Source organism: Sturnus vulgaris, chromosome 22, assembly GCF_052056855.1.
Source record: "Sturnus vulgaris isolate bStuVul1 chromosome 22, bStuVul1.hap1, whole genome shotgun sequence".
Lineage (NCBI taxonomy): Eukaryota > Metazoa > Chordata > Aves > Passeriformes > Sturnidae > Sturnus > Sturnus vulgaris.
The window spans coordinates 5,108,028-5,128,298 of record NC_142264.1 but is presented as its reverse complement, the minus strand read 5'-3'; the positions used below and the strand labels follow the sequence as shown (position 1 = coordinate 5,128,298).

At 47.2% G+C, this 20,271-nt stretch overlaps 3 protein-coding genes across 4 annotated transcripts; 1 reads left to right on the top strand and 2 right to left on the bottom strand.

The window, feature by feature from the left end:
* The first annotated feature begins 2,355 nt into the window (after window positions 1–2,355).
* On the top strand, window positions 2,356–8,590 carry LOC106851344 (torsin-1B). Of its 2 annotated transcripts, none has more exons than XM_014873215.2 (5): window positions 2,356–2,673; window positions 3,955–4,220; window positions 5,166–5,341; window positions 6,291–6,418; window positions 6,574–8,590. In XM_014873215.2, exons 1-5 carry the CDS (start codon window positions 2,487–2,489, stop codon window positions 6,849–6,851), a joined length of 1,035 nt encoding a protein of 344 aa, XP_014728701.1. In that variant the 5' UTR covers window positions 2,356–2,486; the 3' UTR covers window positions 6,852–8,590. The 2 variants fall into 2 exon arrangements, with proteins under 2 accessions (XP_014728701.1, XP_014728699.1); XM_014873213.2 differs by lacking the exon at window positions 2,356–2,673 and adding an exon at window positions 3,630–3,840.
* Window positions 8,591–10,176: 1,586 nt separating this feature from the next.
* On the bottom strand, window positions 10,177–14,915 carry LOC106851343 (torsin-1A-like). The gene is made up of 5 exons (XM_014873212.2): window positions 14,653–14,915; window positions 14,212–14,477; window positions 12,425–12,600; window positions 12,195–12,322; window positions 10,177–11,516 (listed from the first exon to the last, which is right to left on the bottom strand). Exons 1-5 carry the CDS (start codon window positions 14,861–14,863, stop codon window positions 11,266–11,268), a joined length of 1,032 nt encoding a protein of 343 aa, XP_014728698.1. The 5' UTR covers window positions 14,864–14,915; the 3' UTR covers window positions 10,177–11,265.
* Window positions 14,916–15,624: 709 nt separating this feature from the next.
* Window positions 15,625–19,676, bottom strand: C22H9orf78 (chromosome 22 C9orf78 homolog). The gene is made up of 9 exons (XM_014873216.2): window positions 19,513–19,676; window positions 18,787–18,846; window positions 18,474–18,525; window positions 18,212–18,282; window positions 17,902–17,979; window positions 17,272–17,469; window positions 16,874–17,010; window positions 16,583–16,681; window positions 15,625–16,191 (listed from the first exon to the last, which is right to left on the bottom strand). The coding sequence occupies exons 1-9, from the start codon at window positions 19,593–19,595 to the stop codon at window positions 16,100–16,102; spliced, it is 870 nt and encodes a 289-aa protein (XP_014728702.2). The 5' UTR covers window positions 19,596–19,676; the 3' UTR covers window positions 15,625–16,099.
* Between the last annotated feature and the right edge of the window lie 595 nt (window positions 19,677–20,271).

The following is a 20,271-nucleotide window of genomic DNA, read 5'->3' as shown; positions in this document are numbered from 1 at the left end:
TCTTCTTCCTGTACTCTCTGCAATGTCCTTCCCTTTTCCACACCCTCTCCTTTTCACCACACCACTTTCATTGCTGATCAACATCCCAAATCACAGACACCCCAAATCACAGACACCCCAAGCTTATTGCACACTGAACACCCATCCAAAGTTCTCTGCTGCAGATTTTCAGTACTTTCAGCTTGTGGCTGCTGGTTCAAGATAATCCACTGCTGGCCAACCACCCCACCCCCGTGTGGTCAGGAGGGCAACATCAAGGCATGACAGGATGCCAGTTCTGTGCCTAGGACACAGGAGGGTGTCGAGGTGAAAGAGCAACATGTTTAACATAATAGGCACAAAAACATTGCACTGTAGACTGTGTGTTGCAGGGTCTGTGCTCCACTTGGAGCTTCCAGACTGCTGTTCAAGGAAATTGCCATCAATGTCAGGCTCACCACCACTATTAGACATCTCATCCATGTCCAGGCCCAGCTTGAACCCATTTAACTTGTAAAGGATAATGAGATAACAGCATGACATGCAGCAGCTGAAGATTATTTAAACACCCATCTGGTACCTGTTATGCAGCATACGTCCTATTGTTGTATAGGAAATATATGCCACCTCCCTCCCACATGGAAAGGAGAAAATCTATAGATGTATCTGCTGCTACCCCTTCTTTTTGCACAGATGAGGTAATTCTCCTTCTCTGTGCTGTTCTTCCTAGCATATCACTTTGCATTTCCCATCTGTGTTTTGGGAGATGCAGTCCCTTCCAAACTGTTGAGACTTTATGAAAACGCACAAGAGCACAATGAAAAATTTTCTCAGGACATCTCACCCCCTTCACATATCAGTCAGAAAGGACTCTGCCATGAAACTGATTCACCCTTTGACACAGCGTGGCACTAGCCTGGATAAAGGCCAGAGAGATTCAGGAGTGACATGTCTGTGTTTGTTGGACCACACTGATTTTACAGGGGAATGGTGAAATACCTGCTGAACCCTGAGACGTGGGCAAGGCAACCTGCTCACACTTTAATTCACATGGACAGACGAGAATCTGCAGATCCCAGCTGAACAGCCTGATTTCTTTATCCAAACTCTCCACCTTCTTTTGTAGGATGACTGGCTGTTTTGCTGAAATGACCCTCATAGCTCTGGCTCTCTGTGATCCCTCAGCAGCCGCGGGGTTGTTGTGTATCCCAAGAAATCACGTTTCACAACGCAAGCTGTCAGCTCTGCAGATGGGAGTCCACACTCCGCTGTTTTTCTCAAGCATGACTCAGTGCTCTGCAAAAACTGTTCTCCCATGTAAATCCTGGAGCAAACCCTGTGTCTGACGCCCCATCTAGTGTTCAGCACGGACAGATGCAGAGAGGTGCAGAGGAAAGAGGTGACTGGAGAATGCCTAGCATTTTCAGCGGTATTAAAACACCTTTATAAAACTCATTTGTCTCCAAGAGAGAGAGCTCGGAGAGAGTCCAAGCGACATGGATTCCTGCATATCCCACTGCCAGCTCCTTCCTCTGGACTCCCTGCAGCCTCTGGGTGTCCAAGTGGAGATAGCAGCTGGAAAGTCCTGGAAACTCAGCTCCTTCTGTGGTTGGCAGCCCACCCCGGGGCTTGGGGGACACATGGGCAAGCCCAGCAATGAAACCCATTTCAGCCTTGGAATGAGGAACCAAGAGTCGATGGCAGCTGACAGCCTGGACTCTCTCAAGCCGGGAAAAACGGCATCTCCCGGCTCTTCGGCAGTCGGCAGCACTGGCTGCTCTTGTCAAGACAGTCATCAAATCTTGAGCAGGTATTTTGAATACTAAATAACGCTGCTCAGTGTTTTTCCAATGAAATTTTTTAAATGAAATGGGAATTACTGAAAAGTGCGTTTCACGATTTTTCGATTTTTTTCCATGAAAAGAAGTGTCTGGTTTTTTTCATGAAAACAAACAAACAGACAAACAAACCCTTTTCCGCTGCCTGTCCTTTGGAAACACGGGGGGTTTTTTTGGTGGTGGGGAGATAGTGAAGCTGTCAGGACAAAAAAATCTGCTCTGAGGATTTAGTTTTGATACAGCAGTTTTCTGACACATTCAGTGCTGCGAATTGCAGAGCACCAAGCACTGCTACGGAAATCCTCGGGCTGTGTAATGTGTGCACGACCGCTCGAAATTAAGCCCAAAACAAGCATCTCTGTGTTCTCCGTTAATCACCCGGCCAATTAGCACCTTGGTTACGATGCTGAGAGGTTCCAGTCTTCCTCCCATCAGAGCTGGGATTGTTCTAGTGAAACTCTCACTCTGCCTATGCAATGCTTTGTTCCCAACACTTTCAGTTCTCCTGCAGCAGCGTGGTAAGTCTGTTAACTCATTAACACCTCCAGCTTACAGGAGACTTGGCTTCCAGCCCCTTTCAGCCCCGGGCTCTACGCTCCAGGAAGTTTTTCTTCAGTTTCTGTTTTGGTTTCTTTTCCTGCTGAGTTAGGCTGGCAGTCAGCTCTCACCATGAAGCTCCTGAGGGCTGCTGTAATCTTTGTTGTTGTGCCCACTCTGACGCCGGCTTTTGACCCTCTCAGCGCTTCAATCGTTGCGGCGAGCGCTGCCGTGACTTGGCATCTCCTCTCCTCCGAATCCTGGCTCAAATGCCGCTTCCAGGAGTGCTGCAAGAAGAACGGCACTCTGAACTTCACAGGTGAGGCAGTGGCAAGGGCAGGTGGGGCCAAGCCGGTGTTCCTTGGCAGGGTGGTGGGAGCTTCCTTTGGGGCTGTGGAAGATAAGGGTTACCACCCCAGAGGCTGCACTGACCTCATATTCCTTATCCCACAAGAAGTTGTGTACCCCGCTTCTCTGAGCGTTTTCCTTGCTGATTTCTCGGTTTATATTGGCAGAAATGGGCTGTGCTGGTTTATGGCACCATCAGGGTGGCAAATGCAATTGACAGGCCTCATCAATGTGTTTAAATATCTAAAGCAGGGGTGCCACGAAGGTGGATCAGACTCTTCCCGGTGGTGTCAAGGTCACGAATCAACAGGCAGGGAACACAGCTTGGGAAAATTACTGAAACTTTACATTTTGATAAACTTATTCTGATATGTCTCAATGAACAAAGCCTGAGAGAGAAATATGTATTATTGAGGTTGAACACCTGGAATGTAATTTATAAAATTATGGACCACAGATGCATTTTGTAGAAACCATTTTGTTGGAGACTAGCAAATAGTTTCTGCATTATAAAGTCCCTACCAGAGAAAAAAAAATACTAAAAAAGACTAAAATTATCGACTAATTAGCATAAGAAGCGAGAAATCAATAACCAATAGAGGGTAGAATAATAACTAATTTTAAAAATGCAATTTAGAACCGATAAGCAATAATTTCTTTGCTTGTTAAAAAGGTATAATTAAATGAAAAAACTTTGTGTGTGTGTGGACGCTGCAATTTGGTCGGTGTGGCCAGAATAAAGTAACGCCTTCCTCGCTAACACTGAAAAGCCGGTGTTGGAGGGTTTAATTTCCCCGGCGGGTTGGGTAAGCAGCTGACGCGCAGCGCTCCTCTCCATCCTCCCCATGCCGGCATTCGGGATCTTTGCCCGGCACAAAGATGGCGGCGGCGGCGGCCCCTCACGGGGCGGGGGCTCGCGCAGGCGCGCTGGGCTTGGCGCGCGCGCTCGGGGCCGCCATGGCGCGGTCGGTGCCGCTGCTGTGGGTGCTGCTGCCGGGGCTGGCGGCGCTGGAGCCGCTCAGCGTGGGGCTGGCCCTCGGCGTGGCCTCGGCGCTCACCGGATACCTGTCCCACCCCAGGTTCTACTGCAACTACGTGGAGTGCTGTCCCCGCGACGGGCAGCGCCTCAACGCCAGCGGTACGGCGGGGGCGGGGGGCGGCCGGGCTGCCCCCGAGCTCGGCCGGTCACTGGGCAGCGCGGCCCGGGGCGTGCGCGGTGACCGGCGGTGCTGAGCTGTCCCTCTCCCCGCAGCGCTGAAGGCGCAGCTGGACAACCGGCTCTTCGGGCAGCACCTGGCCAAGGACGTGGTGCTGAAGGCGGTGCTGGGCTTCAGCAACAACCCCAGCCCTAAGAAGCCGCTGATGCTGTCGCTGCACGGCTGGGCCGGCACCGGCAAGAACTTCCTCAGCCAGATCCTGGCGGAGCAGGTCCACCCCGCCGGCCTGCGCAGCAAGTACGTCCATCTCTTCCTGGCCACCCTGCACTTCCCCCACCACGACCAGGTCAAACTCTACAAGGTGAGGAGGGGCAGGAGGTGGCCCGGTTACCCCCAGCCGGTCCCTAAACCCTCTGCTGAGGGGTGTCCTGCACATCTCCCGCAGGTTCCCGCTGGGATGAGCTCAGCTGATGATGCTGATAATGCCAGGGTTGTGAGTTCGATCCCTGTATGGGCCATTCACTTAAAAGTTGGACTCGATGATCCTTGTGGGTGCCTTCCAATTCAGAATATTCTGATTCATATTCCTGACAGCTGAAGATGTGCAGCTGGGTATTGCAAAGTTGATGCTTAGGAGAGACGTAAGGGGAAGTTCATGCATAAAGTAAAAGGCACCAAAAAGCCGAGAAGTCAAAGCCGAGATAGTTTCCATTTCCTAGCGCTATCCTCTCACTGATGCCATCTGCTGATTCCCGTGCTCGCTGCAAGGAGAGTTTGTCGTTCCAGCTGCATTATCCTGGCAGTCCGGGACGGAAGGAACCCGAGGGGCTGTGTTTTGCGTTTATGGCTGAAACAGTTTTGATGATGCTGAGAACACAGTGGTGTTTTGGCTGTTACAATAGTGCTTGTAGAGCTTCAAAGCTTGCTAGTTTTTCCCACTCATATCGAGCAGGCTGGGGTGGGCAAGAGATGGGGAGGGGGCACAGCCTGGACAGCTGACCCCCGTTGGCCAAAAGGATATTCCATGCCACGTGCTGTCATGCTCAGCCATAGAAACGGGGGTTGGAAAAGAAGAAAAGGGGGGCATTGGTTTCTAAGGTGGTTGTTGCTCTAGCTCTGGCTAGACATTGGTCTGCATGTCTTGGGTGATTCTGTTTTCTTGTTTGTTTTCCTCTTTTGTTCACTGGCTGGTGAGTGTGGGATACTGAGATTTGACAGTGTGTCCCCAGAATCTGTCACATACAAAATCTTGCAGTACATCCAGTAAAGACTTTGTTTTTCAGTGGCTTTCAACCTCTTGTTCCAGGAACAGCTGCAGAACTGGATTCGAGGCAATGTCAGTGCCTGTCCCTCCTCCGTCTTCATTTTTGATGAGATGGACAAAATGCATCCAGGTGTCATTGATGCCATCAAGCCCTTCTTAGACTATTACGAGGAGGTTGATGGGGTGTCCTACAGAAAAGCTATCTTCATCTTCCTCAGGTCTGTGCCACCAGTTTCTGTCATTTTGAGATACTGAAAGTTTATTTATGATGATAATCATGCTTTTTGGGGACCTGATTTAAAGAAGAGCAAAAAAAGAGTGCTCAGGTGGGAAGATTCTCTGTGCAAAGACAGTGGGGAGCAGTCTAAGGTTGTACCTGTAGTGGAGCAGGTCTGATGTCACTGCAGTGTGCTGAGCTCATGAAGCTGGCCCAGAGCACAGGATATAAGAGAGTTCACATTTTGGGATGGGTGCACCAAGTGGCTGGCATGGAGCTAACTATTTTCAGAGCAGCTGTTTTGGTGCTGTTTTGGATTTGTGGCTGTGAGAGTGTTGATAACACATCAATGTTTTGCCCCTTTCTGGATGGTTTGCAAAGCTTCAAGGCTTTTCCCACAGTAGGCTGGGGTGAGCAGGAGGATGGGAGGGACACAGCTGGGACAGCTGACCTCAACTGCCCAGGAGGATATTTAATACTGTGGGCATGCCATGCTCATCAATAAAAACAGGGGTGGAGAAAAAAGTGGGATTTCAGCCTAAAGTAATGGTTCTTTAGCATTTGCCTGAGAGTTGGTCTGACTGTGGGATTGGTGATTTCCTCAATCCTCCTTGGATTTTTTTCCTCCTCTTCTTTCTCTTCCTATTAAACTATCTTTATCTTGACCTACAAGTACTTTTGTTCTTTCTATTTTCTCCTTCCATCCCAGTGAGGCAGGAGGGAGTAAGCAAGTAGCTGTGTAGATGCTTGGCTGCTGGCTGGGGCAGCCCACCACACACTGATGGCTACTTAAAGAACTGGAGACTTTGCCTAAATCTTGGCTTACAGGATTCTTTTTGATGATTTGTTTGATATCAAGGTGATCAGCAATATGTGTAACTGGCTGCAAAAGAAATTCTGGTTCAGTTGTGTCTGTATTTCACCACTGTACATTTTTCTTTTATGATCAGCAATGCAGGTGGTGATTTAATTAACAAAGCAGCTCTTGACTTCTGGTTAAGTGGAAAGCGCAGGGAAGATATTCAGCTGAAAGACCTGGAGCCCTTGCTCTCTGTAGGAGTCTTCAACAACAAGAATAGTAAGTCACTTTGCCCCAAAAAGGGAAATTCATGCCTCAGTGGCTGAGACAAACTGTTCTGTGAATTTAGCCTGCCCTGTGGATCCTGTCATATGCAGGATAAAGTTTAGAGAAACTCCTTCTTACGATTTTTTTTTCCCTCCCAATTTATCCAGGTGGGCTGTGGCACAGCAGCATCATTGACAGGAACCTTATTGACTACTTTGTCCCTTTCCTGCCCCTGGAGCAAAAGCATGTGAAGATGTGTGTGAGGGCTGAAATGACAGCCCGTGGCTATGCTGTGGATGAGAATATTGTTCAGGCAGTGGCTGATGAGATGACCTACTTCCCCAAGGAGCAGAGGATCTACTCTGACAAAGGCTGCAAGACTGTACAGGCCAAGTTGGATATTCACGAAGACCTTGTGATGAGAGAGATGAAAGCCAGGGGTTGATTTTCCACTTTGAGTCTCCAAAGCACTTTCAGAGTGCTTTGGAAATCTGTGTATTTGCACTTACACTTTTTTTACTGTTGCAGGGAGTATGGTGAAAATACCAGAGTGAGCTGTATGGGCTTTGTAGCTTGTGTGTTTGGTTTTGTTGGTTTGTTTGTTTTTTTTTTTTTAACTTAACATAGAATTGGGACTTAGAGATGATCTAGTGCCATCCTCTGCCATGGGCAGGGACACTTTCCACTCAATCAGGTCATCCAGCCTGGCTTTTAAGCGCTGTGCATCTTTGAGCTGGCTGGCATCCCAGTGTTGCCCCTTCTTTTAATCTATAGAGAATTTCTAGTGTGACACACAGCACTGGATACAGCCTCTCCTGCTTTATTCTTCCAAGTGCTGGGATTATTAAGTATTTAATTCCTCTTTCCACATAAACTAGATTGGAACAAAGGAAAACAGAGGAATTTTTCTAGATTGTCATACTCCCTTCCATGTACACATTCATAGTGAAAGAGGGATGTGTGCTGTATTCTGAACTATGATCATGTCTGCAAGGGTGAACTTAGTGCATTGCAGATGCAAGATGATATGGTAGAAGTCTTCCTGTGCTTCAGCTGGGCATCATCCTACATCTCCTAGTACAGTAATATGGGAAGTTATTCTGAGCTCCTAGAAATCTGTTAGTAAATAATAGAGAGCAGAGGAAGAGGAAGTAAGAGTTTGCCCCATGTTTCGTTGGGGAAAAAGAAATTGTTAAATGTTCTTTAAAGGGGCTACATAAATTTGTGACTCCAGGTCTTCCTAAACTGAGGGACCCATCTGAGAGATTTGTTAAAAAATACTAAGCCAATCTTCTGTCCTTGAGCAGAAAACCTCTCATGAGAATTCGACTGTTGCAGTTTGTCAGGTTAATCTATGTGTGGGCTTCTGGGCCTGAAGAATGTAAGGTCTTTAGTAGTCCCTGTCCACTGCTCCTAATGGTCAAGGTGTGGATAATGCTGCTCTCTCCTTGCTTGGAAGACACTTGAATGGAAGAAATTATTTTTAATAATGTATTTTTATGCTGAAGTGTAAGCAACAATTCTATACCTCACTAGTTAGGTATGTTATATAGTCGCTTTTAACATTAAAAATGCTTGTGTGAAAGGTTGAGTTAAAAAGCTGGGAAAGATCAATTTAACCTTCACCCAGTAGGGAGACTGGGTTTTAACCACTGTTGCAAGCTTTAACTCTTAGTCTCCCATCATTTGTGTATCGAATGTTGTAATGCAAGACAGAAGTGCCTTTCACTTTGATTGAACTGTGGTTTTAAATTGGTACAAGGGATGGGGCCGGTTTTGTGCTGCATCATCTATTCCCTCACTTGTTCTTAAACTTCCTTTCAGAAGTGATGTTAAATTATAGGTCTCATTACAATTATGCTAATTCAGATTACAACAGAGTTTAGCGCTGATGTTAAGCTCTGAATTAAAAGTGTTGATTACCTTTTACAGCTCCACTGGAGTTTGTCAAATGTTGGCAAACTGTTGACACTGATGCAACCTCCAGAGCCAAACACTTGCAAGCCTAACCTTGGGACATTGGACTGTCACTTTTCAGTGTGATGTTTTGCTTATTAACTGATTTGTTCATAGTTGTATATGCTGCATCCAGTTTCACTTACTCCAAAAACAAAATATTTGTGCTGTTTCAAAACACTAAATACTACCGTACTGCAGTTGGAATAAATCCTAAGTTACTTCTTCTCTCTTGGTTAATCATTTTCATATATAGGAAAGTATTACTTTGTGCAGTTTGCAAACAGCTGCACTGCACGTTTGTGTTACACTTCCTTTGTAGGTGTGGAGCAGCTGTTGGCAGCAGCTCACACCTCACTGAAAGGTGAGTTGTGAACCACCTGTTGTGCTCTAAGGATGCACCAGGAAATGTCAGGGAGCTGCGTGGGAAGCACAGGCTCTGCTGTTCCCTGGGACTGTCCCAGGGACAAGCTCTGGGGCCAGGCTGCCTCGGGCTGGCAGGACAGCAGCACTTTCTATTTCAGTGAATTTAAATCATGGCCTCTGATTTTATGAGCACAGTGTGAGATCTCAGAACACTGCCTGCAGAAAGTTGAACTAAAGCAGCAGCTGCTTGTCCTGGACTGCTAAGAGCAGAATTCACTCTTGGGACTGCTCAGCTCCTCTCACCTGGCCAATGGAGTGTTTCTCTGGGCAGCAGACCTCTCTCCCATGACATTTTCCTTTAAGCTGTTTGATCCAGTCTTAAATGGCCTATTAAATACAATAATGGCTAAAGTTACCCAGTCATAGCAAGAAAGTGAGAACCTTAGCTCTGAAACCATACAGCAGAGGAATAACAGCAGGATCAGAAGGATCAAAGCTGGGGCTGATTTCAGGCACAGCTCTGTCTTTTACCCAGATGGAGCTGCCCTGGGCCAGGTCTGCAGAACAGAAATGATTAAACAGAGGCAGTCTCCCCCCTTTCCACATCATTCCTGCTCTCCAGAGGAAGCTTCCATCTACCCTGGGCCCTTCAGGGTTGTGATACAATGAAATACTGGCCACCAATGTGTATCAAATGCTTGTATTGATGCTGCACTGGCACACAAAGCAGAACTAAAATAGTTCTGGAAGAGCCACAAGACAGCTTGGCTGTACTGATTCTCTTGGTACCAGACTGTAGTAGTACAAGTTTATCATCATTACATCTGCTTTTTCCCATGAGCCAGTTATTTGCTATAATCAGGAAGCAAAGAAGCAGATAAATATCTGCATTCAAAGCACTCATTTGCTGACAAATAGTGGGATTGAGAATTTGCATATCACACACATTCAGAGCAAGTGGACACTTGGAGCCTCGCTGGCCCTTTTTTTTCCCCCGTGCAAAGAAAACTCCAAGATGCTGCCACTGAAAACGTGAGTGGCTTCAAACAGAGCCTGCAGTGTTCAGGCAGTGGTAGCACAGTGGGAGGAGGGGACCAGCAGCAGGGTTTTAGCTGGTCTCTACAAGACAAGTCCATCCTTATTGAGCACACATGCAGTGGGGAAGTCTGCCTCTACAAAAACCACGCAGCTGTAATTAGTATAAACAGTAATTAGTATAAACAGCCCAGAAATGCAGTTTCCACTCCAAGCTTGATTTGTTTCACCAGACAGCAAAGAGTCACATCTCCTATCTCTCTGCCCTTTGAACTGCAGAAGGGACATACCTGTACTCAAGCACAGCTTGAACAGCCAGGAATGCAGTGTGCTCTTCCTCAACATGGAGTAAATTTGTGCAAAATTAATATCAAATCACTCAATGCAAAGAACACCAGAAGGTAGCTAAGAAAGAAATTTCTGATGAGCAAATTTTATTTTGAACAGCAACTGGAATGAAAAAAGCCTCTGCAGTGCTCACATTCAGAAACAAGTCTGACACCCTTCACAGTACCTTCAGTGGACACATTTTATGGGCTTTTTTTTTTCAAATGCCTTTAGATTTGCCTCCATCCATGCCCCAAAGGCACACAGTATGGTAAGAAGATGAAAAAGGGAAACCCCTGCAAGCTGACCTCTGAACTCAACATGTAAATGAAGACATTTCCATGGTGTAAAATTTAATCTGTACACATTTCCCATGACGTTGCAGTCTTTCCATGAAGCTGACTCACCACTCCCAGAGCACAGTTCTCTCCTGGGAGAGCCTGCTGTGGGCAACTTTATACATAAAGACTAATTTAAAACAGGAACTAAGTACACCAGTTGTGGCATTTAATGATTTTAACTCACTTCCTTGTAGTATTAAATCTACTCTCTGAACACTATTCACAACAAAGAGTTTTATATTCTTGGTTTGACACATTTAAGACTAAATTATACCTTGGTATTGAAAAAGACAATGGCACTGTGTAATGTTGTATAGAAGAGCCCAGATTTTTAAATTCCAGAATCCCCCCCTTATCTTTACTGAGCCCAAGCTGTTGAAGGCAAGAAGACACATGTTCTATTTTTAATGCATATTCCCACACAGGACCAATGAAGGCTTTCAGAGACACAAGAACTTTGATTAAAATTCTCCATATTGTCTAGAGATCATCAACATCAGAGCAAAATTTAATTAAGTCATAGTCTCAGTCCTTCTGTACCTGTCAAGAGTCTGCCAGAGGGTTCTGATGATCAACACATGATTTAAGGAGTCTTGAGCCCTGCCAGATCCAGGAATTCCCAAAGCAGTTCCTTCTTACCTTCACAGCACAAGGCTGAAGCACTCTGGAGCCGTGACTGGTGACAAAAATGCAGAGGCACTGCTGCTTATTTACACACCAGTTAAAAAAAATAGTGTTCCTTTCTTTAAAAAGTACTTAAAAATGAAATGTCTCAGGTCCCCCACTTTGTGATTAAGTTAAATTTGCTTCGTTGCAGGTTGTAGCAATAAAGCATTAGAAGTCATAATAATAATCCAGCTTTGCATCCACAGTTTTACATCCTTTATCTGAATAGATTCTCTCCTCTCTGGGGAAGTAGGTCATTTCGTCAGCTATCCTGCTCACAATGTCTTCATCCACAGTGTAGCCACGTGACTCAACCTCAACCCTGACACACATTTTCACATGTCTGTATTCCAGAGGCAGGAAAGGAATGAAGTAGTCAATGAGGTTTCTGTCAATCAAGGTGCTGTGCCAAAATCCACCTGTGAAGGGAAAGAGAAGAGGTTTGTTAGTATTTCTCTAGTTAAACACTACCACAGGTTGAATGGGAGCAAGGGGCACATCCTAGCTGGGATTTTAGGGCACTATAATGCACAAGTCAATACAAGCCCCTTCTCGTGTTACTTTGTGCATAAAATTTTGGACAGACACATAAATGTGGTTCTTTAGGCTGAATGAATGAATTTTGACTGTGCTTGAGCCTTGCTCTCAAGGTATGATTTCATACCTTTCCCCCTCTCACCTAGAGAGGGACAGATTTTCTCTCTCCTATCAGCTCTCCCAGACCAGTTTTCTTATTCCTTTTTTTGGAGCTTTTATCTCAACTTTTTAAGAAGTACAGTGAGTTTGCTTCCAATGCTAAATTTAGAGCATAATTATGTTAAAACTCCTTTTCACCAGAAGTGTGAGGAAACTTATGAAGCACTTCCCCCAAAAGGTGCAGTCCAACAGGCTGGTGGGAAATGAGCACATTGAGCTCCTTAATCTTCACTCATTCTGGGAGCCAACTCCAGGCCCCAAAACTGCATTTTTGCTCCTCACAAACCAAAACCTGGAGGCCACATCAAGAAGAAACCATAGCTTATAAAAATGCAGCTAAATGCAGCCCATCCCTTTTGTGTAACTTTTACCACCTCAAAATCGATCCCAGTTTCACTCACTATTTTTGTTGTTGAAGACTGACACAGAGAGTGCATTTTGGATATCTGTGAGCTGGATATCTTCCCTTGTCCTCCCATTTCTCCAGAAATCTAGTGCTACCTCTGTTATCTTTTCAGCTCCTGCATTGCTAAGCAAAGAAAAAACAGAGATTGTAGTCGTTTTAAAAGTTGAAGTTATGAAGTAAAAAGCATGGAGTGTACAGAACAGCAATCCTGAGTAGCTGCTTTACCTGAGGAAGATGAAGATGGCTTGTCTGTAGGACACCCCATCCAGCAGCTCATAGTAGTCCAGGAAGGGCTTGATTGAGTCAATGAGTCCTGCATGCATTTTATCCATTTCATCAAATATAAACAGTGACCGGGGACAGATGCTCACATTTCCCCGAATCCACGACTGCAACTGGTCCTGAGTGCCATAAAAATGAAAGATGCTGAAAGAGTTTGTGTTGAAAAGACAGAAAAAACAGAACTTTCTGTTTATGGAACCTCGCCCTGAAGGAATTGTTTCAGTGGTGTCATTTTAACAGCTTTGCCTTCTTGACTAAAACATGGTTACAAGCTGTAAATGAAACCTCAACAAAATCTCATGCTGGTTCTGAAAAATTTTAAGATATCAAGAGACAGGATGGGAGAAGCAGAAATTCTCCTAGGTATTCCTCTAAAAAGCAAAAATGAAAGTGCACAGTAGGACAAAAAATGAGTCCCACCAAGGAACAGCCACACAAAGCCAAGCTCTGACAAGCCAGATGATGACTTCTGGCAGCACTTTGGTCTAAACAAATATAAGCAATATTAAATTTGCAACCTGGCAGCAGCAGTGAGAAATTACACCTGCAGTCACTGGAAGAAGCAGAAACAAAATGTAACTCTCTGTGTTTTAATCAATCAGAAGTTAAATGAAGACAATTACAAGTCCTTCTTAAAACAGTTGTCCAGAAAGGCTAAGGCTTTATTGCATTGAAAGAGTCTCTCACTTAAGCATTGCATTTGCATCTTGAGTATGACATTCAAGATCAATAATGCATTACTTGGGGGCAAAAGGGTTGATGTGCTGGTAGATGAATGAGATATAACTGTTCTGACTGTTTTCAGTGATTCATCACTTCTGTATTTAGTCTACTCAGTCCCTGAACTGCAGGTGTATTGGGGATAAGCAGCAATACTTCCTCCTACTGCCTTGGGCAGCAAATTTCCCAAGTGCATTCACCTCAAAACAAATGCAGAAAACCATCATTTTATTTCAAAATAGCTCAGTTAAAAGAAGGGGGAAAATAAGTTGTAAAAGAGGAAATGATTTCTAAATGAAGGAAATAGACAAGTTTGTAGACCATCCTGTTCCCATTTTTAACACATACAAACTGAATATCAACATGCAGTACTACAAGACAGTGGTAATCATTCAAACTGTGCAGTGAACAAAGACAGAACAAAAGCAAACATAAAACACATCTGAGCTACTGCTCCATGGTCTCTCCCTGCCTTCAGAACTGACACAATTACAAATACATTTACTTGTACCTTTCTGACAGCAGAGTATTTTGTGATTTTGCTTTACAGGTTGGAAATGGATCCATAGAAAACTAAACCTGCTCAGTGTGCAGTAGAATAGACAATGATGCCTCAGAGAGCCAGTGTGAGCTTGCCATGGTGCCTGACAACCTGGGGGGTCACTGGGTTGTTTCCCAGAGACATGAACGATTTGGTTTTTTGCAGTGCCCACCAACACATCACCTAACCAGGAACTGTATTTATCCTTAAGTCAGTCCCGTCCCTAAGCGAAGTGCAGAATGAAAATTAAACCATATGACTCTGCCCTAAAGACAGGCTCAAAACGCATGCATAAAATTTCACATTCACGGGAAAACCAATCCTGACAGATGTTAGGATCTACACAATTCTGTACAGAAGACTGCAAAACTGGCATAGCATACACGTTACTGCATAAAATAACATCTAGGTCTGATGTACTGATCCTGCCATTACATTTATAACTCATTGCAGCACAGCTCGTTCTTACCTTGTAGAGATTGATGCTGTGAGCGTGAGGAAAGTGTAAAGTTGCCACGAACTGATGGACATATTTACTCTGCAGACCTCTTTTATAAATGCTTTCGGCGACGATCTTACTGACAAAGTTTTTGCCTGTTCCAGTCCACCCGTGCAAGGAAAGCGCGAGAGGCTTTTTGGCGTTGGTATTGTTCAAGAAGCCCCTCACGGCTTTTACAACCACCTTGCTCACCAAGTGCTGCCCGAACAACTTCTTGTCCAAATTCTCCTGCAGAGCTGCATGGAGAGACCACAGTGTCAGCGGGCGGGGAGCGGCCGCCGGCCCCGGGCAGGGGCCAAAGGGCCGGGCAGGAGCGGCGGCTCCCGGGGAGGCCCCGCGGGCTCTGCCCGGCTCTCGGCGCTGCCCCGGCGCCCTCCCGCCACCTCCCCTCAGCCCATCCCGCTCCCGTACCGGCGGCGGCGCGCTGGTCGTGCCGGTGCAGGCAGCACTCCCTGAAGTAGCAGTAGAGCCGCGGGTAGGAGATGAAGCCGGTGAGGGCCGAGGCAGCGGCGCCCGCGATGGCGAGTCCCAGGCTGATGGGCTCCACGGCACCGGCCGGCGTGAGGAGCGGCAGCAGCACCAACGCCAGGGCCGCCCGCAGCGCGCCCCGCCGCAGCTTCATCGCCCGCCCGGCCCAGCCGCCCGGCCGCCGCTTCCGCCCCTCGGCGCCGCTTCCGCCGCCGCCATGGCGGGCGCTGGGAGAGGCGGAGCCAGCGCTGAGGCGGCCGCCATGTTTGGGCGGGAACGGGCGGGGCCAGCGCTGAGGGGCTGAGGTGCCGCCGCCATGTTTGCTGCTGCTGTGGGCAGAGGGGGGCGGCCCCGGGCAGTGGAGTTGTTAAATATTCTGTGGCCGTATCGCCGAGTGTTAGAATGGAGGAATCAAAGAATCATCATGGTTAGAAGAGATCTTTAACGTCATCATGTCCAACCGTCCATCCAGCACTGTCACTGTAACCCCATAACCACTAAAACCCACACCATTCAGTGCCACATCCCAACACCTCTTTAATACCTCCAGGAATGGTGCTCCACCACGTCCCTGGGTATTCCCTATTCCAAAGGGACCAATTCCAAAGCCTGACCACCCAAACGGCAAAAAATTTTCTTTCTAATATCTAATCTAAATCTCCACTGTCTCAGATTAAGGCCACCTGTTCAAGGGATCCTCTGCTGACCTGCACAGGGCACAAGCTCTGGCAAATTCACCCCTGGCCTGGCACAGAAATTCTTCCCCTTTTCTGAGAAAAAGTGAAATCTGAGGTTGTCTCTCCCCACCCTGCAGTTGTCACTTCTGAGCAATGGGACAACCTGGCCATCAGCGCCATCAAAACCCACAAACCAGGAAAAACCCATCAGCATGAATTCCAGAAGAAAAAATGCTATGATAACTTAAAAAACACTTTTACTGTTTCAAGTTACAAATCTTCACTATAAGTACCCACACTGCACTTCTGAGGAAGATATGTGGACAAGAAGACAAGCTCCCAAGAGCATTACATTTACAAAGCAAACAACATTGCTGCTTTTAAAGGATCTTTTTTTTTTTAGTATTAAGATGGTGAAAAGAAAAATTTATAAAAGCCAATTTGTTTTCTCACTAAAAAATGCCAACCATGAAAGCTCATTTTCCATTATAAAACTTAATTTATAAGAACATATTTATATACAAAGTTACACCAACCAAAGAGTTCACAATCACCTGCAAACTGATTCACTACAAGATCACACGGGAAAAGCTTCGTAGGTAACATCAGCATCTGAAGGTAGAGACTCTCCCAACATCCCTCGCAGGTCACTGACACAAAATCCTTTATTGGCGGAAAATAGGAACAACTCCACAGGCTTCAGTCCATATTCATCAGTATCGCCTGTTCATCTTCTTGAACTTCTCATAGTGATAATCATCTGTGGCTTTTTCATTGAGGGGACGTTTGCGATTTGGAGGAGACCCTTCAAAAGAAAAAGAAGGAAATTTTATATCCTTGTTCTTTCATTTCAGGAGACATTTCCTGAACTCTGCCACCTCCCTTAGACAGCCCTTCATTATGTGAGGTTATTCCTTACACCCTTTGCTTTCCCACCAAACCCTTGTCAGATAGCTTTGGCAACACTTCAGCCGTGACACCTTCACCTCTCCACCCCTGAGCATCTCCACAGACATCCTCCATCCAGAATTTCAGGTGTGATCTAGTGGTGTAACAGCCAGCTCCCTTGGACTGCTCCACTCTCACTACCTCAGGGTGCTCAGAGAAGAAGAGGCAAGCACAGCCAGATCATTCCTGTGTACAACACCCCGAAGAGCTCCAGTGTCTCCTTACAACCATTCAGATTTGGAACTCACGCTCAGGCTCTGGCCTCTCCGTGTCCCCCACTCTCAGTGGACGGGGCTTTGGCTCCTCCTTGTTCCTTCGCACTGGTGCATTCAGCTCCTCATGATAAACTGCAAGAAGGAAAACATCAGATAAGGAATGTTATCTGGAGCACTGTTGGATAAATTTCTAAGCCTTTGTTATAAGTGATCTTTACCAGAAACAACAGAAATTCAGAACCACCCTTCTTGGAATTGGTTTCTATAGCTAATTAGGCAAGATGGGGCAGAGCAACTGTGTCAGGAGAGACATTCAAAACTTACATCTGTTGTGCTGGACATAATTAACAGCCATGTTGGTGGGAACAAAGGAAGTTTCACTGTCTTTCTTTTTGTTCTGCTGCTCTGCCAGCAGCTTGGCCTTGGCCTCTTCAGTTGAGATGATGTTTTTTATTTTTGCACTAGAAGAAAAAAAAAATAGTCATAGAAAAGGTAGCAGGCACAGAAGTGCCTTTTCCCAGAAGCCATAGGATGGAGCTGCACTTAGCCCTGGGGCTGTGTAGGTCGTGCTGTGCTAATTACCACACCAATCTAGAACAAGGCTCAATCCCACCCCATCCCAAACTGGGGCTGGGTAATCCAGGCATAGCACTGCTCTGCCAGCCAACAGCTGCTCATCCTGTCAATCCAGGCCAGCACCCACAGATCTGTGGAACACATACTCAATTCCCAGGTCCACTTCAGGAATGCCACTCAGCATCTGGTTGGACAACATCTCCTCAGTCTTCTTGGCAGAGGAGACACGGATGTTCTCTGGCAGCTCATACAGGGAGTCCTCAGCATTCTTAAGCTTCACCTTCTGCTCCTCGTTCTCCACAATTCCCTTTCTCTTCTTCAGCTCAGTCTCAATGTATTTCATCCTAAACAGCAGCACACAAGGGACAGGACATTCAATTCTGCTCCTGTACTCTGCTCCAGCACTGCTGGAGCACAGCAGCATCCCTGTCCTGACAACTGGGAGAGAGGAAAGAATCATCTCTCCAAAAGCACTCAGCTAATACTAGTAGCAAGAATTAATTGTCCAAGAAACAATCAGATCCTCCAAGGTCTTTGACAGCCAGCAGGGAAGGCTCTCACTGGGATTTAGTGCCAAGATGGCTGGTTGGCACCCCCTAGCTTTTTCCATGAAAAAAGCTTCTCAATTCTGGCAGGCAGGAAATGAAAGGGCAAAGGGAAACTTTCAGTGAGAACTGGGAAGATGTCCTGGGATTACTCAGAATCCACGACATAAAAAAATAAATGGTGAAGGGCCACCCAGCCTGATTGAACACCAGAGACACAACATTACTCACATGTCAGCATCTTCATCCCTCCTGTTGGTTTCTGCTGAGAAGGAAGTTCCCAAGTTCAGATCTTCCTCTTCATTAATCCTAAGTGGAAACCACATTTACAGGTTTTGGTGGGATTTTTTGTTGGCTGTTTGGGTTTTTTGGGAGAGGTGTGTGTGTGTAGTTTTTTTAAAGTAATTTAACAAGTTGGAGCAAAAGTAACTGGCCATGCATTATATGAAACTCTTCAAAATGACACAACCTCTGGTTAATTATTACCAGTTGTCATTAAATACAAGTCCAGGGAGAGATTTTCAGAGCTCACTGCACTTACCTGTCCTTGCCTCTTTCTTTCAGCTTCTTCATGTCCACCATTCCCCCAGATTTTATCTTAAATGGGTCATCCTGTAAAACAAGAAATAACAAAAACCCCTGAAGCTTCCCTCTAGTTTAATGCTAGTCTTCAAAATCTGGATAAAACCACAAGACACATTTAGGAATTGAGTTACGACATCAGTCCTGCCCCAGGCCAGACTGACAGTGCTCTCATACCATCACATCTGAGCCCTGAGGTGATGGAATTGTCCAGCACTTACCACAAGTGTGGCTTCTTCTTGCAACTTCTCTCCCACCAGCAGAGCTACAGCACTGGTCAGGCAGATAAAGAAAGAAGATAAAATTCAGAAGGTAACACAGTACCAACATTACTGCATTGCTTTATCCTTCTCTAAGTCTCCCTGTCTTTTCCATCCTCAGGCTTTAACATAGAAATTCCTCTGTCAAGAACATAATTTTGGCAGTGTCTGACATAACGGTTTGTACTGGAAGGAGGCAGATGACAGGAGAGAAATTGACTGTCACATCACACCCCAAGACACAGTTTCCCCTCCCCAGTGCCACATCCCTTACCTCACCCCATTGGGCCGCTTTCTGAGGCTCTGAACTTCTTTGGCTTCCTCAAGTTTTAACCTAAAAAAAACCCCAAACATTTGACTTAGTACTTGATGTTAATAAATTCATTTTATTTTCTGCAGTTAACACAGAATTTTCTATTTATCTTTGTTCCAAACCTCTGCAGATCAACATCCACTTTTCAGATTTCAAGTTAAATAGGTATTTTCTATTTATTTAAGCAATTCCACACATTTGAGCAATCAATCGGAAAAAAACTAAAAACAGAACAAAAAAACTTAAAAGGATTTGTTCCTTTCTGATGCCTTCCCTCAGCTGAGGAATGCAGCACCAAACACCGGAAGGCTTCAAGGAGAAGCCAGTTTGGGAAGCACAAGCCAAAATACATCCAGGCATGAGTGACTCTGAAGAAAGTCGATGGAGAATTGAATTCTCAACTGTTTCTCTCTAGAATGAGAGGAATCCGTAATTTCTGGGATCGTGTAACACTGTGACGCACGCTGTGACGTCAAGCCACAACACGGCAATGTGACGTGACGTCACCGCTCCCAGCACAGCCGTACGTGACGACACGACACGACACGACACGATGTCGCGCCGCCCGGACACCGCACTGCTGGACTCAAACACACCCGGGGTCCCGTCCCGTCCCTGGACCGCCGCAGGACCGAGCGCCGCTGAGTTTCCCGCTGGGCCCGGCCGTGTTCCCCGCCGGCGACCCACCTGACCTCCTCGGCGAGCTGCTCGTCCTCCTCCTCCTCCTCGTCGTCCTCCCTGCGCCGGCGGAAGGATTTCTGGCCCGGCATGGCTCTGGATTCTGCTCCGCGTCGCGGCCGCCACACCGCCGCTTCCCTCCCGCCGCTGCGGCGCGCGGCGATGACGCCACAACCCCGCGACGAAGCCGCGCGACACCGCCCCTGTGCCCGCACCTCGGCCGGGCAAGAGCCGCGGGGCCGGGAGCGCTCCCTGCCCTCCCGGACGGGGCTGGGAGCCCTCGTGCCCGCCCCACCCCCGGCCCATGCACTGTCTTTTCTGAGAAGACCTCGTGTAAGTTACGAGGGTCGTTCTATTTCTCGCAATCCCGGCAGAGCAGCCTCTGCCGGTGGCCGGTGCCTGTCAGGGACACCGTGGAGAGAAGGCGCCGTGGGGAGCGTCGGTCCCACAGCCGGGTTGACAGCGCAGCCCTTAGGGCGGGACGTGGCTCCTTCACCCGGCTGCTCCCCGCTGACCAAGGCACCGAGCCGCACTGTTGGGTCCCCGGCCGAACGGGCTGGGGTTCGCCCCTCCAGCACCCACCGTGGTGGCTGAGCCCCGAGTGCTCGGGGAGCCCCCGGGCCCAGCCCCGGGACCCCGCGGGGTCAGAGCCGCCACCGCCTCCTCCGCTCGGTCCCTCCCCGCCCCGCCCCACCGGGCCCGGCCCCCGCTCCTCCCCCGGCCTGCGCGGCACCGGCCGCTCCTCCGCCGCTTCCCCGCGCTGCTCGG

Excerpts from the sequence above, each read along its gene's own strand:
- LOC106851344 (XM_014873215.2), top strand. The coding sequence starts at position 2,487 with ATGAAGCTCCTGAGGGCTGCTGTAATCTTTGTTGTTGTGCCCACTCTG. Across the intron at positions 2,674-3,954 it reads CGGCACTCTGAACTTCACAG|CGCTGAAGGCGCAGCTGGAC; the intron begins GTGAGGCAGTGG and ends CTCTCCCCGCAG. Across the intron at positions 5,342-6,290 it reads GCTATCTTCATCTTCCTCAG|CAATGCAGGTGGTGATTTAA; the intron begins GTCTGTGCCACC and ends TTTTATGATCAG.
- LOC106851343 (XM_014873212.2), bottom strand. The coding sequence starts at position 14,863 with ATGAAGCTGCGGCGGGGCGCGCTGCGGGCGGCCCTGGCGTTGGTGCTG. Across the intron at positions 14,478-14,652 it reads CGACCAGCGCGCCGCCGCCG|CTCTGCAGGAGAATTTGGAC; the intron begins GTACGGGAGCGG and ends CTCTCCATGCAG. Across the intron at positions 11,517-12,194 it reads AGTCTTCAACAACAAAAATA|GTGGATTTTGGCACAGCACC; the intron begins GTGAGTGAAACT and ends TTCCCTTCACAG.
- C22H9orf78 (XM_014873216.2), bottom strand. The coding sequence starts at position 19,595 with ATGCCGGGCCAGAAATCCTTCCGCCGGCGCAGGGAGGACGACGAGGAG. Across the intron at positions 17,980-18,211 it reads AAAGAAAGAGGCAAGGACAG|GATTAATGAAGAGGAAGATC; the intron begins GTAAGTGCAGTG and ends GTTTCCACTTAG. Across the intron at positions 17,011-17,271 it reads GAAGTGGACCTGGGAATTGA|TGCAAAAATAAAAAACATCA; the intron begins GTATGTGTTCCA and ends TTTTTCTTCTAG.